The sequence below is a fragment of the Sapajus apella genome, unplaced genomic scaffold, assembly GCF_009761245.1.
Source record: "Sapajus apella isolate SASKATOON/1434 unplaced genomic scaffold, GSC_monkey_1.0 scaffold85, whole genome shotgun sequence".
Taxonomy (NCBI): Eukaryota; Metazoa; Chordata; class Mammalia; order Primates; family Cebidae; genus Sapajus; species Sapajus apella.
The window spans coordinates 900,571-916,869 of NW_022437025.1; the positions used below are offsets into that span (position 1 = coordinate 900,571).

Genomic DNA, 16,299 nt, shown 5'->3' on the forward strand with positions numbered 1-16,299 from the left:
CCTTTCTTCAATGTTTTCATTTTGAAAAATTTCAAACTCACAGAAAAGTCACAATACCAGTGCATAGTTTCCACCCAGGTCCACCGATGGTTAACATTTGCTACCTTTGCTTTAATCTCACTGTCTCTGTTTGTAATCTAAATGATTGGTTTTGCTTTAATTTCCAGAGCCATTTTGGGTACAGACCTAATGACTCTTCACCTCTAAATACTTCAGCATGGATCACAAATGAACAAAAAAATCTCCATTCACAACTGTGATGCAATCATTGAGTCATTTAATAATTCTGGAGTTTATCACTGGCAGAATTTTATTACACAGTATACAAGACATATTTCAAATTGTGAATGTCCTCATTGTGCACGTTATAATCCTTTTTTCCTGACCCAGGATCCATTCCAGCACTGTGCAGTGAGGATTTCTGTCTGTTTTCATTTTGCTTGTTTTACCTTCCTCCAGGGAAGGTTTACTTTTCTTCCGGCAGGTGCCCAGGTGAGCGGCTCACCTTACTTCTCTCAGGGCTTGAGGTGATTTAAGGAGGGCTTTGGTCCCTGCAAAGACAATTCTGTTTTTGCTTCACCTTTGCTTTTAGGGGATAGCCCTTTGGGGTCCCAAGGAAAGCCCAAAGTCTCTACCCGGCCTCCCTGCCTGAGCTCTGGGCCCTGCAGAGCCTTGAGGCCCCGCAGCTCCAGTGCCCCGGACGGTTCGGTTCTGTGCGGCGCTCCCGGGCTCTGATGGCTGCCCTCAGGAGGCAGCTGCTCTGAAACAATTCAGCCTCCGTTGCTGCGTCCTGCGCTGCAGTGTGGGGCTTTCTTACTGTGTTTTCAGACCTCTGACGCTTTGAGGAATTGTTTTTAAAGCGGTTTATCTACCATCTTCGTTGTTTTCACTGGGGTGTTGGACTGAGCATCTTACCCGCTGTTCCTGGAGACAGTTCTGTGCTAGCACGTTCTTCTCCCTTTCCCTCCCTTTCTTACCTTTCAGTTTTTCATTGAATTTTGTCCGTGTGTGTGTGTGTGTGTATGTGTGTGTGTGTATGTGTGTGTGTGTGTGTGTATGTTTTTCCTCCCTGCTAATTTGGAATATATACACACCATTTCTCCCTCAAATGGCTAATCATGACACTTCACCTTGCAATTTTAACATCAGAAGAACTAGTGTTAAGCAAATATTTTAATCCCTCTCCCCAGAATAAAAAGACCCAGAACGCTGTCGCTCTAATAATCTGCTTCCCAACCTACAGGGGATTATTGTCCAGTATTTTCTTTTTGTTAATAGACTGTTCTTTTTCTTTTTTTTTTTCTGTTTTAGAGATGGGGTCTCCATTTGTCAACCAGGCTGGAATGCAGTGGTGTGATCACAGCTCCTCTCAGCCTTGAACTCCGCAGGCTCAAGCAATCTCCCACCTCAATTTTGTGAGTAGCTGGGACTCACAGGCATATGATATCACATCTGGCTAATTTTTAAAAATGTATCTTTTTTGTACAGATGGGGTCTTGGTACGTTGCCCAGGCTGATCTCAGACTCAAGGCCTCAAATGATCCTCCAGTGTTGGCCTGCAATCCCGAAGTGCTGGAGTGCAGGTGTGAGCCACTGCGCCCAGCCTGTTCTTTCCATTGTTATTATTTTCATACAATGTTTGCTTGGATTCACACATGCAGGCTGGACAGTTGTCCTGTGGTATCCTCAGGGTATTGGTTCCAGGACCCTCAGAGATACCAAAATTTGCAGGTGCCCAAGTACCTGATATAAAATGGTGTAGTATTTGCACATTACCTACCCACATCCTACTGTGTACTTTAAATCAATTACTTATAATCCCTAATACAATGTAAATGCTCTGTACATAGCTGTTATACTGTATTATTTTAAAATTTGTATTTTTTGTATTGCTTTGGCTTAAAAAAAATATTTTCAGTCTGCTTGGTTGAATCCAAGGATGTGAAGCTAAGTGTGAGGGCCCAGTGTGCTCTTCTGGGATAATTCTCCTGCTTGCTAAAGCGCACGCTTTTCTCGGGAGGCTGGGGCCAGAGGATCAATGGAGCCCTGGAGGTGGAGGTTGCAGTGAGCTGAGATGGCGCCACTGCACTCCAGCCTGGGCGACAGAGCAAGAGTCTGTCTCAAAAAAGAACGGAGAAAAACAAGACAATCATGGCTCAACTCATATAGCACCAACGGGCCAAGCTTTCTGCTGAGCGCCTTCGTCAGAGCAACCCCTGAGGCCTGCCAGGAAGCGGCGCCCCAACCCTCACGGAGCCGCTGGGCTACCCGGCCCCGCCCACCCGTTCGCCCCGCCCACCCGTTCGCCCCGCCCACCCGGCGCTCGCCCCGCCCACCAAGGCCCCGCGCCTTCCCGCCCGCAGCGGCAGTCACGTGGGGGGCGCGCCCAGACTCCGACCCGGAGGCGGAACCGGCGGTGCGGCCCGAAGCTCCGCAGTCCCCGAGCGCGCCCGGCCATGCGCCCCCCGCGCCCCCGCGCTGCGCTGCTCGCGCTCCTGGCCGCGCTCCTGGCCGCGCCCCCGGTGGCCCTGGCCGAGGCCCCGCACCTGGTGCGGGTGGACGCGGCCCGCGCGCTGTGGCCCCTGCGGCGCTTCTGGAGGAGCACGGGCTTCTGGTGAGCGCCTCGCGCGCCCGCCCGCGGCCTCCGGGACCCCCTGGCCGCACGGGGAGAGCTCGGGCGCCCCCTAACTGGGAGCTTCCGAGACTGGAGCTCCCTCCTCTGGGGCCCTGGCTCTCCCGGCCCGCTCCGCGCCGTGTTTGGGGGTGGGCTCTCCAGCTGAGTGGGCGCCGGCCCGCGGGCCTGGGGCTGGACCCTGAGCTTGCCCAGCAGCCGCTCCCTGTAACCCAGGCCGATGCCCATGATCCTGCTCTTTGAGGTGGTCCAGGAGTCTCCCCATGGGGTGGGACGCCCCTGTAGCGGGATCTGGCCCGCCTGTCCCTTTCCCTCCACGGAGACTCGAGGTGCCCGCCTGCCTGGCAGGGCCGGGGCCAGGGCTGGTTTTGGCTCCTCCGTCTTAGTGCTGCTCCTGTTCCCCATGAAGATGGGACCTCCCTACATTCCTGGCCCTAAGGGCCATTTTATTAGTCACTGAGCACAAGCGCAGCACCTGGATCTGGCGCCCAGGCATCCCTGGGCTTGAGCCTGAGTGTCGGCTGTGCTGCCGGCCATGCTGAGGCTCAGGCCTGAGCCGCCCCTTTGCTGTCCCCAGCCCTCCACTGCCACACAGCCAGGCTGACCAGTACGTCCTCAGCTGGGACCAGCAGCTCAACCTCGCTTATGTGGGCGCCGTCCCTCACCGTGGCATCGAGCAGGTCCGGACCCACTGGCTGCTGGAGCTTGTCACCACCAGGTGGGTGACTTGGGGCCTGGGTGTCCCAGAACCCCTTACAGAGGCACAGAGGGGACGGGCTGGGGAAGGGGCAACTGAGGAGGCGCAGAGCTGGGGGCTGCTCGGAAGATCCTTTGTTCCCCCTTTCTGCCGACGCACCCTGTTGAGGGGATCGTGTCCTTGCTGGGGCGAGGGCTGTGTGCTGGAGGGTGCCCCTGCGTGGGGCGTGGTGGGCTTCCTCCAGGGCCCCCTGGAGGCTCAGGGTTGGCTGTGCTGCACCTGTCTCCACTGCACCCATGGGCACCCCTGTGTGTGTTTGCTAGCTGGGCTGGGCAGGCCACCACACCTGAGGGCTGAGCTGAGGTCATCACAGCACTTGTGGCCTTGACACTGGTGCAGGTGGCCACCCTGTGAGGGGGAGACACGAGGTGTGAGGGCCACTTGGGTGTGTGGGTTTTTCTAGGAACACACAGACCCTCATGCACTTGGCCAGAACCACCGGCTCCTACCAACAGGGGTGAGCACCAGGCAGGCCTGGACATAGGGGGTCCTCTTGGCACTTGGAGGCTGCATGATGTCGGGGGGGGAGGTGGCCCTTGTTCAATTAAAATGTCAACCCTGAGCATCAGGCCAGGCCCAGCCCTTCTGAGGCGAGGGACAGCGAGGGCCTTGAGCATCGGGCCCGGCCAGCACTGTGGGCCAGCCTGTCTTTCAGGGGCAGAGGTTCTTGATTTCTGAGTGTTTGGGTCCTTTGTGATCAGAAGGCCTCCTTCCCCAGCTGGGGTTCCTCGGTTTCCCCTGGGCAGCGGTGGGCAGGAATGCATGTAATCAGAGGGCCTCCTTCCCCAGCTGGGGTTCCCTGGCTTCCCCTGGGCAGCGATGGGCAGGAATGCATGTAATCAGAGGGCCTCCTTCCCCAGCTGGGGTTCCCTGGCTTCCCCTGGGCAGTGGTGGGCAGGAATGCATGTAATCAGAGGGCCTCCTTCCCCAGCTGGGGTTCCCTGGCTTCCCCCAGGCAGCGGTAGTGCAGGAGCGCGTCCCTTGGGTGTCTCCTCCCTGGGAAGAGTCTAAGCAGTGGCTTGCAGACGTCCGCCATGGGCCCCCTGGAGGGAGCAGAGGCTGCCGGGAAGGCCTGGTCCTGCTACAGGCGGGCATCGGTGGCCTCCAGCTCCCTGTGGCGGGCTCCTGCCGTCTGCACGGCATCGTGCACACTGAGGAACAGCTGCTCCTCCTCAGCTGTGCCCCCTGGGCCCTCCTCAAGGAAGCCCCCTCTGCTCAGAATGTCTCTCACAGGGGGGCTGCAGCAGGCCAGCAGCAGGCTGATGCCCAGGGCCCCGTAGTCTCGGCGCAGGTCCTTGAGCGTGGTCACGCCAGCTGCGTCCAGGAACAGCAGTGGGGCGCAGTCGATGACCACTGTGTGGAAGCCGGCTGCCATGGGCACCAGTGCAGCCCTGCTGCTAACCGGGCCCAGGTCCTTGCCCTGGGCGGGGCCTCCCTCGCCGACCCCCACCTCCGAGCCCTGCTCCTTCCTCCTGGCAGCCGCGCGCCCTGCGTCCAGCCCTGTGAGGCTGTAGAGTGACCGCAGGAAGAAGTCCTTGTTGGCGTAGTACAGCGGCCCCGCGAAGCGGAACACGCGCACCCCGGGCTCAGGGACGAGGCCCTCGAACTCTGTGGCGTCCTCGTAGAAGGCTGAGTCCCCGATGCGGGCCAGCAGGGCAGCGTGAGGGCGCTGGGTGCGGCCGGCCAGGCTGAGCAGTGAGAGGATGACGCCGGCCAGCAGTCCGGTCTCCGTGCTGACCAGAACACAGGTGGCCGCAGTGCCCGCCCAGACTAGGGCGTCGGCCGGGCTCATCCGCCACAGCCGTGGGAGGTCCCACACCTTGCGCAGGGCCCCCCGCAGGCTCACCACGATGATGCAGGCCAGCACACTTCGCTGTAGGTCGTGGAACAGCGGCGCCAGTGCCAGCAGCACCAGCAGCACCACGGCAGAGCTGACCACACCGGACAGCTGCGTCCGGCAGCCAGTGGCTGTCTTCACCAGGCTCTTGGCCAGGGCTGCGCTGGTGGCGAAGCAGTGCAGGAAGGCAGGCAGCACGTTGCAGCAGCCCACAGCCAGCAGCTCCTGGTTGGCACGCACAGAGTAGCCGTGGCTGCGACCGAACATCTCTGCCAGCGAGATGGAGAAGGCCGCGCCCACGAGGGCCAGGGCCATGGCATCCAAGGCCACACGCTGCATCAGTCTGGGCTCTGGGACCTGAGGGGCCATGAAACCAGTGGGGATGTCACCAGCCACACTTGAGCCAAAGCGCTTGTGGAGCTGCCCGAAGTGGGACACGAGCGTGGCCACCACGATGACCAGCAGTTCTGTGGGCAGTGGCACCCTCAGGTGCCGTCGGTAGCGGTCTGAGAGCTCCTTTGCAGCCAGTAGCACCACCAGGCACACCGTGCTGGTAACCACGTCGCACACATTGGCCTGCCCGGCGCTGCGCAGCAGGCTCAGCCACGTTCGGACCACCATGCCCAGCCCCTGGTGCCGAGGGATCCGCACTCCCAGCAGGTGCTTGAGCTGCGAGGTCAGGATGGTCACTGAGGCCCCCATGGCAAAGCCGTCCAGCAGTGGCTGCGAGAGGTAGGTGGACACGAAGCCCAGCCGCAGCACGCCCATGAGGACCTGTGGATGGAGGGCAGCCAGGTCAGCAGGCGCCCAGCAGGAGCCACGTGCCAGTCACCAGCCCCTGGCATGGCCCGAGGGGTGGTGGTCATGGCACAGAGCCTGACAATTCTGTTTTTCCGAATCAGACTCCTCACACGGGCCTGTGTTCTTGACTCCATGTGTGCACATGCCTGCAGACACTTGTGGTGGCCGCAGACACATCTAACTTCTCACACGTAGAAGCCCATTTTATTTCAGAAATAAGACCTCTGGGCATCAGAAGGCAGCCCCTTCCTCCTGCTTCCTACACACGGCACCCACTACCCCCCATGCAGATGTGGAACCAGTGGGGACCAAGGCCAGGGCAGGAGACGGTTGGGGCCGGGGAGGCCATTCCCCATTCCACCTCGGACAGAAGGCCTGGGAGGCCACATGGCCTCAGTCCAGCACCACTGAGCCCAGCCACCTATGGCCCGCTGGTACCCACTGAGGCCATAGCCCACCAGACCAACTCCTCGTGCCCCTCTTCTCTGGTTCCCGCAGCCCCTCCACGTCAGTGCCTCGCCCTGGGATGCCCCAGCTCTGCCAGAGCCTTGGCCTCGTGGGTGGCCAGCACCTAAGGAGGTGCCCTGGGCCCCTCCCTGTGCCTAAGCTGAGCTCCTCACCTGGTAAAGCCCGGTCATCAGTGTGAGCGCGGTGGCAACACGGATGGCGTAGCAGTCACGCCCACAGTCGAGCGTGGCAGCAGAGCCATTGAGGATGCTGCCGTTGGCCCCGGGCCACAGGCCATCCTGGGAGGGGTCGAAGCCGGCCAGCTGGAGCTCCCGGTCCACCACCTGGCCCACCATGAGGCAGAGCAGGCTGAAGATGCCCACGGAGACGTGCTGCGATGTGCCCATGAGGAAGTAGATGAGGTTGGCAAAGAAGGACGTGTACAGGCTGTAGATGGGCTGCAGTCCAGCCAGCAGTGAGTAGGCAATGCCCTGTGGCACCAGGATGATGCCGATGACCAGCCCGGACATGACGTCACCCGCCAGGTACTCCCGAGGGCGGTACTGGCACAGCCAGCGCGTGGCGGGGAGCAGGTCCTGCACCAGTGCCCAGGCACACGGCACGCTGCACGAGCAGCTCCGCCACAGCCGGGCCTTCAGCATCTCACGCAAACCCTGGGGTGCCGGGCGCTGCCGCCGAACTGGCACCGGCCCTCTGCCCTGCTGCAGAAGCTCAGGGGACTCGCCCATGCTGCAGCACCTGCCCCTGTGGCCAACCTGCAGCTGAGAAGAGCGTACAGTCACGGGAGCCCCAGATCCAGTGCCAAACGACAAGGTCCCGGGCAGTGGCGGGGCCCTTGGGGCGGACCGCTTGCCCACCTGGGGCCCGGGACTGGCACTGAGCCTTCTCCTGGCACCACGGGCCCCAGCCCCCCTGCCCAGTGTGGATGGATGCCAGGCCCTGCTGGCTCCAGAATGTATCATGGGGTGAGATGGGATGAGGACACCAAGCCTGTGCCCTGGGCTGTGCTGAGGCCAGTGGTGCTGCAGGACGGCCTGGCCTGACCCTGTCCCGGCTCAGCTCCAGCCCACTGGCTCTGCAGTTCCTGCCTGAAACCTCCCTGAAGCCTCCTGAAGCCCACCTCCCAACGGGGAGGGAACAGGCAGGGCTGCTACCACACATATACATGCCTTGGGTCCCTGGACACAGGTGCAGGCAAGCCTGAGTTTGGTGGCGCTGTGACCACCTCCCTGGCTCCCCAGTTGGCGAAGGGTCCCGCTGTCCACCCAATGCCCACACCAGAGCCCTCCCTCCCCCATCCAAACCATCGCCTGCTCTCCTGGAGACACTCCGTCACCTGCCCTGTGAAGGCTCAGCGGAAGAGGCCTCCTATGTCCCTGCCAAGCTTTGTGGGTGCTGGGACCCCAAGTCTGCCTGGGGAGCAGCACTCAGGAGCCAGCCCAGCCCCCACGCCTGGCCTTGGGGCAGAATTCTGAGAATATGCCTAGACAGTGGCCCCAGCTGGGAGGGGAGGAGGGTGACTGGCGTCCATCTCCCCTGCCCAGGGAGTTCTGGGATGTGAGGCGTCTCCCTGTCTCCCCAACTCACTGTGGAACAGGCATGACACATTGTCCCGGGGGCAGCACCCAGAGAGGACCCAGTCCTCTGTACACAGCCACCCTGGGCCAGCAGAGCCAAAGGGCACCTTCTGACCTTTCCTTTGCCCTCGGAGAGCAATGTGGCGTTAGGGAGGCAGTGCTCAGAGGCCACACTAGTCCTGTGTGAGGCCTTCGGTCTGTCCTATTTGCAGGCTGCAACGTACTTTCATTTTAAAAGTTCTCCGCGACGTCAGGCAAAGAAGACTTTGCTGCCTGAGAGCTTGGGGCCTGGGCTGAGGCTGCTGTTTGCATGCTGGCCCAGGGCATGGGAGCTGTAGTCTCCCGGGGGGTGGGCCCAGCCTGGTAGGTCGGCGTGGCAGGCTGGGCACAGCACCACCCCTGGGGCTCAGAGTGGGGGTCCTGGCCCTCAGGCAACATTGCAAGAGTTGTGTCCCCTTCCTTCGAAGACCCCACCACACTGGGTCCCTGGATGCTCCAGGTGTGTGGACTGGAGACAGAAGGGCCAGCTGCCCGGAGCCTGAGGGTGCTCCTAAGAAACCACCAGTCCAGGGCGTTTCTGGCCTTGGCTCCCACGCCCTGCTCTGCTGCGGCTGAGATTTGGGCCCAGGATAATTCTTACCTGAGGGAGTCCTCACAGGCACGGGGGCCCTGGGATGACGAGGAGCTGGCGAGACCACCAAGGACCGCAGGGCCCTCTAGCTCCCTCGAGCAGCTGGGAGAGTGGGGGTGGTGGCTCTGGCGCCGACCTGCAGGCCGTGTTGTGTGCACTGGGCTCTGCAGTTAAATTATTTACCTAGAGATTGCTGAGTCACGGGTTTCGCCAGCCATGTTACCTGATCAGCTAATCTGGGGGTTGAACTGTAATCGGGCTGGTTGTGGTTAGAGCTGTGTGGGACTCTGATCAGTTTCCAGCCTCCCAGTAGCCCTCGAACCCAAGAGGGGATGGGGCGGGGGGGTGTCCGTGTCCAGTCGCTGGATAGCCTCCTGGTCCACGCTGGAGCAGGGTGGAGGCTGACAGCCAGCTCAGCAGAAGGCTGCGGGTGTGTGCATGTGCATGTGTGCTCGCATGAGCTCTGTGTGGTGCACAGCACCCAGGGTGAGGGCCCCCAGGCATCAAGATGCCATGACTGGCTGGGGCAGGAGTCCTGGTCTGCCCAGACCCAGTGCCAACCCGAAGGGCCTGGTCAGCCTCTACCCTCACGGCTCCTCTGCCCTCCCCTCTGCCACAGGCTGAGACCAACAGCGCCTGCCTACAGGGCTGGTGTGAGGATAAATGATCTCTTAAAGTGAACTCAACTAGTGCCCACACATGAAAATAAGGGTGAGCTGCTTTTTAAAAGGAATTATTGACCAGGCATGGTGGTTCACTCCTGTAATCCCAACACTCTGGGAGGCCTAGACAGGAGGATCACTTAAGGCCAGGAGTTCAAGACCAGCCTAGTCAACACAGTGAGGCCCCCCCCACCCAACCTTTACAAAAATTAAAATTAAAAACTTAGCTGGGTGTGGTGGTGTGCACCTGTATCCCATCTACTGGATTGGCTGAGGCGGGAACATGGCTTGAGCCTGGGAGTTTGAGGCTGCCATGTGGTGTGATTGTGCCACCGTACCCTATTCTAGGCCACAGAGCAAGAGCCTGTCTCAGGAACAAACACATTTTCACTGGGCCAGCTCTTTGGGAAGCTAAGGGAGGAGGATGGCTTGAGCCTAGGACGTCCAGGCTGCAGTGAGGCATGACTGCCACTGCACTCCAGCCTGGGTGACAGAGCAAGGTTGTGTCTCTTACAAAAAAAATTCCTTAGGAGCCTCAGATCCCTCCCCGCTTTGACAGTGAGTGCTGGGTGAGACCCTGCATTGGCACAGGCCGGTGGGCGTGATTAACAAGGGGCTGCAGCCTCCATGCTCTCCCATCCCGAGGGAAGCCAGGAGGCCGCAGTGAGTCCCTCGGGTGAGGCTGGAAGGCCAGGTGGACCCTGGCACCTTGGGTAGCCTGATTCGGGCCTGGGAACAGAAACCACAACCTCTGTTTCCCTGTCCACGTGGGATTCATGCTGAGGGTCTTGCCGAACCAGCTGATTGCTGGGGCTCCATTCCCCCAGGATGGTGACACCGAGATGTTGATGGGGCAGAGCCCTGGAGGGGACCCTGGACACACAGCCCCACCGAAAGTACCTTCAGGGAAGCCGCCTGCCCAGCCCTGCTAGTTCCCCACAGCCCTGGGTCCTGTAGCCCCCCCATTTGAAGATGAAATGGGAGTGGAATGTAGTTGGGGTGGCCAGAAAGTGGGAGGACACCCTGAGCATGAGATGTGGGCAGGGCTGGACAGTCCAGGGTCTAGTACTCCCATAGCCTCCACCTGGGATGGAGCCCTTGCTCCCACCCCAGCCTAGCCAGGGCACCAGTGGCCCCTGGGAAGCAGCTGTTTACCCAGCGGTTGGGAGCTATGGTGTAAGAAGCGGTTGGCCAGTGGGTGGGGTCACTCAGGGCCTCAGGACCCTCCCTGGAGCAGATGAGGGCCTCTCTGGGTTCAGCCACCAGCAGGGTTTTTGGAGAACCCTTAGAGGTCTCTCTAAAGGAGGCTGGGAGGACTCTGGGTGCTGCAGCAGGGGTGGGGTGCCTGGTGCAGACACCTGCAAGCAGGGTAGGGTGGGGGTGTGTCACCTGGGGCCACAGAAAAACCTCGAGTGGGAGGCGGCTCTTCTCCCATCAGGAAGGGTGGCGGGGATTTCCAGAGGTTGGTTTAGCAGGACCCATGGTGGGGTTTGAGACAGGTACAGCACCCAGGCCCGTGAGCCGCTCAGCCACACTGCAGGGGCCTGGCCTCAGGGGTCTTCTGCAGGCATTGGGCCTTGCACCCTTTTAGTCTCCACCTAGGTTGGGTGTCTAAAGCAGGTGAGGTCATCCCTGTAGGATCCTTGGAGCCTGATCTGCCCCCTTCCCACTTGTCTCTGCCTCAGTTTCTCTGCCTGAGCATTAAGACAGTGGCTGGTACTGCCCTGTGGCCAAGCTCAAAGGCTGAGTGCCCAGGAGTCCAGGGGCCTTGCTGGCCAGCGAGAGTGGGCACCAGGCTGCAGATAACGCCTTCCTTCCCTGCTTTGCGATGCAGGCCAGGGGGCATGGGGGCCCAGCGCCTCGGACCTGCCTGAACCACCCTCCTGCGGGAACTCCTGGCCAGTCCTGTGCCACATGCCTACTTCCTCCTTCATTTTGTCTCTAAATCAACCGTTTTACATGGGAGTACACTGACTGGGAACGGAAGGATTGTATTATTGCCTCCGCCTCAGAAAGAAGCCCGGCCACAGAGCTTTGGAACCAGTTACCCTCCAGTGGGTGGGTGTGCTCCGGGGTCTGGAGGAGAAGACCGGGGCCCTGGCCTGCACCCTCTAGCACCTGCATCCCCTTCGTCCTGGTCACAGCTGCAGGTTCTCCCAAGAGGCGGGTCTGTGCCCGCCCCGTGCTGTGCCCGCGCCGTGCTGTGCCCGGGCACCAGCCAGCCCGGCCTCCGCCCCTACCCCACACTCCCATCGCCAGCCTGAGGAGCGCGCCGTCCGCCCCCATCCCACGCGGTCTCCCCCCACCGCCTGCGAACCCCCATGCACGCGCGGCCCTGCCCCGCGCCCCCACCGCCGAGCACGCGCGCCCCGGATCCTGCGCCCCGCGCACTCACCAGGCCCGGCAGCCGCACGGTCCTCGCGGCGCACGCGCTCGGGCCCAGGGGCGGGGACGCGGGGACCCGGGCGGCCGACCTGCCGCCGCCGCGCGGTGAATGAGCCCATTGTGCGGCAGCCGCGGCCCCACTGGCGCCCCGCGCTGGGTCTGGCAGGGCCAAGGCGCCCCTGCGGCTTCCGCTCCCAGGCTGGGCGGTGGCCTGTCTGCGCCTCCGGCCCTGGTGGGGGTCTCCACCTCGCCGGCTCAGCTCCTCTCCAGCGAGGTCTCCCAAGGCCGCTCTCAATGGGACTGTCCCCGGGATCCTTGGCCTGGTGTCGCCCCCGTGGCGGGGATCCCGGTCCCAGGCATCCCTCACTGAGAGATTGGCCCGGCCAGATGACACTCCGGGGCACCTTGGGTGTCAGACTAGGGACATCTCTGATGCTGCCCGCTCCGCTCAGCGCCTGCCCCAGTGTCAGGGGCCGCTGGGCCAGCGCCTTGGGGGTTGCAGAGAAAGCCTGAAGCCCAGCGGGGCCTTCACTTCCTGCTGGTCACCATGGCCCACTACCCCAACCCCGTGGGACTCTGGAATGTACCTCCTGCGCATTTGATTTTTGTCCAGGTGTTTCTGAAGTTTTATTTCTTTGCTACCAGTATGTATTTTGGATGGAGAGGAGGAGAGGTGGTAGGGGCCGGGTGGGGTGGACCCCGGGGACACATGCTGGGCACCCAGCCCTGGGTACAGAAGCAGGTGGGGGCAGCAGAGGCAGGGCTGGGTGAAGCAGGACCCCGCACCTGAGGGCTGCAGGCCCAGGCCCAGGCTCTGTCTTGATCTTGTACACCATGGGAGGACCCAAAGGGAGGCATTGAGGTGTCTAGACCTTTGCTGTGAGGTGGTGGGGCTGTGGCCTGGGTAGACTGACAGGGAGCTGTATAGGGCTGATTCTGGTCCGTGGTGGTAACCCTGTTCCCCACCACTGCAGATGAGGGACAAACCCAGCTGCCACGGGAGAGGCACAGCCCACAGCAGCTGTGCTCACCTTCTATGTGGCGTCCGCAGGAAGCCCTCAGACCCTGGCCAGCCTGGTCTCTACTTCTCACTCCAGGTTCAGGGTTGGCGGCTATTCCATTCATCCCACTCCCCTTCCCTCAGGCCAGAATATCGTCCACAGCCCCAGGCCCCTGCGCACCAGCCTCCTCATCCAGTTCACCCTCAGATGTCCAACTCTACATGGCTAGAACCAAGGCCATTCTCACTCCAAGCTCATTCACCTGCCCAGCTGCCCAAGCTGAAATCCACAGTTGCCCTGGACCCCACCCCCACCCCCAACCCAGCTCACCTCAAACCTCATCAGTCCATCTGCTGCTTCTGCACAGCCAACAGCCAGTCTGGGCACCATACCTCTCCAGGTGACCACCACAGCCAGTCTTCCAGCCCCTACCCTGGCTCCAGTGAGCCACCAGAGGGATCCTTTAAAAATGTCCTGGCACTGCTGGGCTCAGAACCCTGAAAGGGGTCCCTGTTTCCCTCTGGGTCAGAGTCCCATCCTCAAGGTGGTCACTTCCAGAGCCCCATGGAGCCTCATCTCCTGTGATATCCACCCTCATTCTGTCCCAGGCCCACCAGCTGCCTCTCTGCTGCCTATCACATGCACACTCCTGTCCCAGAGCCTTGCCCTGGTGATGCCATCTGCTGCCTGGGTGTCCTCATGCTAGCCTGTCCCACTGCGTGGCAGCCTTTCAGAGAGATGCCTCACTGATCGTCAGGACTGCCACTCCCTGCTGTATCCCCTTCACCAAAGATTCCCATTCCCTGAGGATGCCTGTCCCCTCGAATGCAAGCCCTGAGGGAATTCAGCCCCATCTGCAAGTGGAGCGTAGCAGGGTGGCCCCTTCTCCCTTTCCTGCACATCCATATTGCCTCATGGGGTGTGGGAGAGGAAATGGGGCCCTCCTGGGCCTCTAGGAGGTACAGAGAAACAGGGTGGGGACCCACCAGGTCCTGCCTGGCTCCTGAACCCTGGCCCCTGCCCCTTGGTACCTGCCTGCCTCATCCCACCAAGCATCAGGGCCATTCTGAGCCCCCACCCCAAGTCTTCCATCTCTTGATGGTATAGGGCTGGGGGGTTCTCCATGTACAGACACGCTAGTTCACACTGGGCTTTCATAGGGTTATTTTCCAAGGGGAGGACCCCTCGGGAAGCCAGCATCCAAGTCCTGTGTGGCACATTGCAGGCTCCCACCTGCTCTGCTGTGGCCACAGTTCCAGCCTGGGGCACGTAGCCATGTGGACACCCTTCTTCCTGACGCTGACCGTCCTTCCACAGGGGCTCTACTGGATCAGGCCTGAGCTACAACTTCACCCACCTGGACGGGTACCTGGATCTTCTTAGGGAGAACCAGCTCCTCCCAGGTGAACTGTGGGCTCTGCTCTCCCAGGCCTCCTGCACCCCCTCGCCCTGCCCACCCTCTCCCCCACGCATCCCCTCCCAGTCCTGGCTGGAGCCCACCCAGGACTGGCCCTGGTGCTGGAGCACAGGCCTGGCAGAGCATGGGTGTTTTGTGCGACGGGCACTGGGACAGCCCTCCTGTGTTGCAGGGTTTGAGCTGATGGGCAGCCCCTCCGGCCACTTCACCGACTTTGAGGACAAGCAGCAGGTGTTTGAGTGGAAGGACTTGGTCTCCAGCCTCGCCAGGAGATACATCGGTGGGCGGGCGCAGGCCCTGGGGCCCCAGACGGGGGAGGATACTCCTGGGCACGCTGCACCCTGATCACCCAGACTGCCCCAGGGGTCTGAAACCCCTTTGAGCCAGGACTTCCTGATGGGGGGCGGAGGCTGGCCTGGGTGGGGGCGGGGTTCATCTTGAGCCAGACGCCCTTCATCACCTTGCATTCTCCCTCCCTGGGAGTCACGGAGGCGAGGTTCACCTGTGCTGGGGGGACAGCAGGGGTCCTCTGTAGGTAGGTACGGACTGGCGCATGTTTCCAAGTGGAACTTCGAGACGTGGAACGAGCCAGACCACCACGACTTTGACAACGTCTCCATGACCATGCAAGGTGTGTGTGGCTTCCTGGGGTCCTGCCCAGCTGAAAGGGGCAGAGGAGGACAGGAGCGGAGGCTAAGCCCTGGTCCCCAGGGCAGGCGTGGATGCAGCGCTTCTCCCCGACCCCAGGCTTCCTGAACTACTACGATGCTTGCTCCGAGGGTCTGCGCACTGCCAGCCCTGCCCTGCGGCTGGGCGGCCCCGGGGACTCCTTCCACCCCCCACCGCGATCCCCGCTGAGCTGGGGCCTCCTGCGCCACTGCCACAACGGCACCAACTTCTTCACTGGAGAGGCGGGCGTGCGGCTGGACTATATCTCCCTCCACCGAAAGGTATGCCCTGCCCCTCCGCCCGCCCTGGAGTCCTTCGCCCTCAGCTGGGGTGCCATGTTGACCTGGTGGTGCTGAGACAGCCCTGCCCGCAGGGTGCACGCAGCTCCATCTCCATCCTGGAGCAAGAGAAGGCCGTGGCGCAGCAGATCCGGCAGTTCTTCCCCAAGTTCGCGGACACCCCCATTTACAATGACGAGGCTGACCCGCTGGTGGGCTGGTCCCTGCCGCAGCAGTGGAGGGCCGACGTAACCTACGCGGCTATGGTGGTGAAGGTGGGCAGGCCCAACGCCCTGCGCGCCCCCCAGCCACCTTCCTCCCGGGACGAGATAGGGGAGTGGTGGCCGCGCCACGCGATCCCAGCCGCCCTGGACACCCGCAGGTCATTGCCCAGCACCAGAACCTGCTGCTGGCCAACACCAGCTCCGCCATCCCCTACGCGCTCCTGAGCAACGACAACGCCTTCCTGAGTTACCACCCGCACCCCTTCGCGCAGCGCACCCTCACCGCGCGCTTCCAGGTCAACAACACCCGCCCGCCGCACGTGCAGCTGCTGCGGAAGCCGGTGCTCACCGCCCTGGGGCTGCTGGCGCTGCTGGGTGAGTCCGGCCGGGCCTGCAGGCTGGGGTGCAAAGGCCCGGCTGCGGGGAGCGCACTTCTCCAGCCGCGCGCTTCCCGGGGTCGGCCGCCCGGAGGAGTGGGGAGGCGGGGCCTGGGGACTCCTTCCCCCAGGGAAGGGGGAGCGAGTGGAGGGAGGGGAGTGGGGGGGAAGGGGGCGGGGCAGCGACCCCACGCGGGAACGGCGCCCCCACCCCGCAGACGAAGAGCAGCTCTGGGCCGAGGTGTCGCGGGCCGGGAAGGTTCTGGACAGCAACCACACGGTGGGGGTCCTGGCCAGCGCCCACCGCCCGGAGGGCCCGGCCGACGCCTGGCGCGCCGCGGTGCTGATCTACGCGAGCGACGACACCCGCGCCCACGCCAACCGCAGCGTCCCAGTGACCCTGTGGCTGAACGGGGTGCCCCCCGGCCCGGGTGAGCCAGGGTCCCAGGGAGTTCTCTGCCCCGCGGTGGCTCTGGAGGGGGCGGGGCCTGGAGGGGGCGGGGCCTGGAGGGAGTTGGACCTGAAGGGGGCGGGAGCTGGAGGGGGCGGGGCCTGGAGGGAGTTGGACCTGGAGGGGGCGGGG

The 16,299-nt window shown here is 62.1% G+C and overlaps 2 protein-coding genes across 3 annotated transcripts in view; one reads left to right on the forward strand and one right to left on the reverse strand.

The window, feature by feature from the left end:
- The first annotated feature begins 2,392 nt into the window (after window positions 1-2,392).
- Window positions 2,393-16,299, forward strand: part of IDUA (alpha-L-iduronidase) — a 16,821-nt gene continuing 2,914 nt past the window's right edge. The window contains exons 1-9 of the mRNA XM_032253892.1: window positions 2,393-2,614; window positions 3,210-3,350; window positions 14,069-14,154; window positions 14,341-14,448; window positions 14,704-14,799; window positions 14,916-15,118; window positions 15,211-15,390; window positions 15,498-15,714; window positions 15,935-16,245. Of these exons, the coding sequence (XP_032109783.1) occupies window positions 2,457-2,614; window positions 3,210-3,350; window positions 14,069-14,154; window positions 14,341-14,448; window positions 14,704-14,799; window positions 14,916-15,118; window positions 15,211-15,390; window positions 15,498-15,714; window positions 15,935-16,245 (1,500 nt within the window). The 5' untranslated portion in view covers window positions 2,393-2,456. The remainder of the gene's footprint in view (window positions 2,615-3,209; window positions 3,351-14,068; window positions 14,155-14,340; window positions 14,449-14,703; window positions 14,800-14,915; window positions 15,119-15,210; window positions 15,391-15,497; window positions 15,715-15,934; window positions 16,246-16,299) is intronic.
- Window positions 3,054-8,895, reverse strand: SLC26A1 (solute carrier family 26 member 1). Of its 2 annotated transcripts, XM_032253891.1 has the most exons (3): window positions 8,713-8,895; window positions 6,648-7,256; window positions 3,054-6,000 (listed from the first exon to the last, which is right to left on the reverse strand). In XM_032253891.1, exons 2-3 carry the CDS (start codon window positions 7,221-7,223, stop codon window positions 4,471-4,473), a joined length of 2,106 nt encoding a protein of 701 aa, XP_032109782.1. In that variant the 5' UTR covers window positions 7,224-7,256; window positions 8,713-8,895; the 3' UTR covers window positions 3,054-4,470. The 2 variants fall into 2 exon arrangements, with proteins under 2 accessions (XP_032109782.1, XP_032109781.1); XM_032253890.1 differs by lacking the exon at window positions 8,713-8,895 and having other exon boundaries at window positions 6,648-8,346.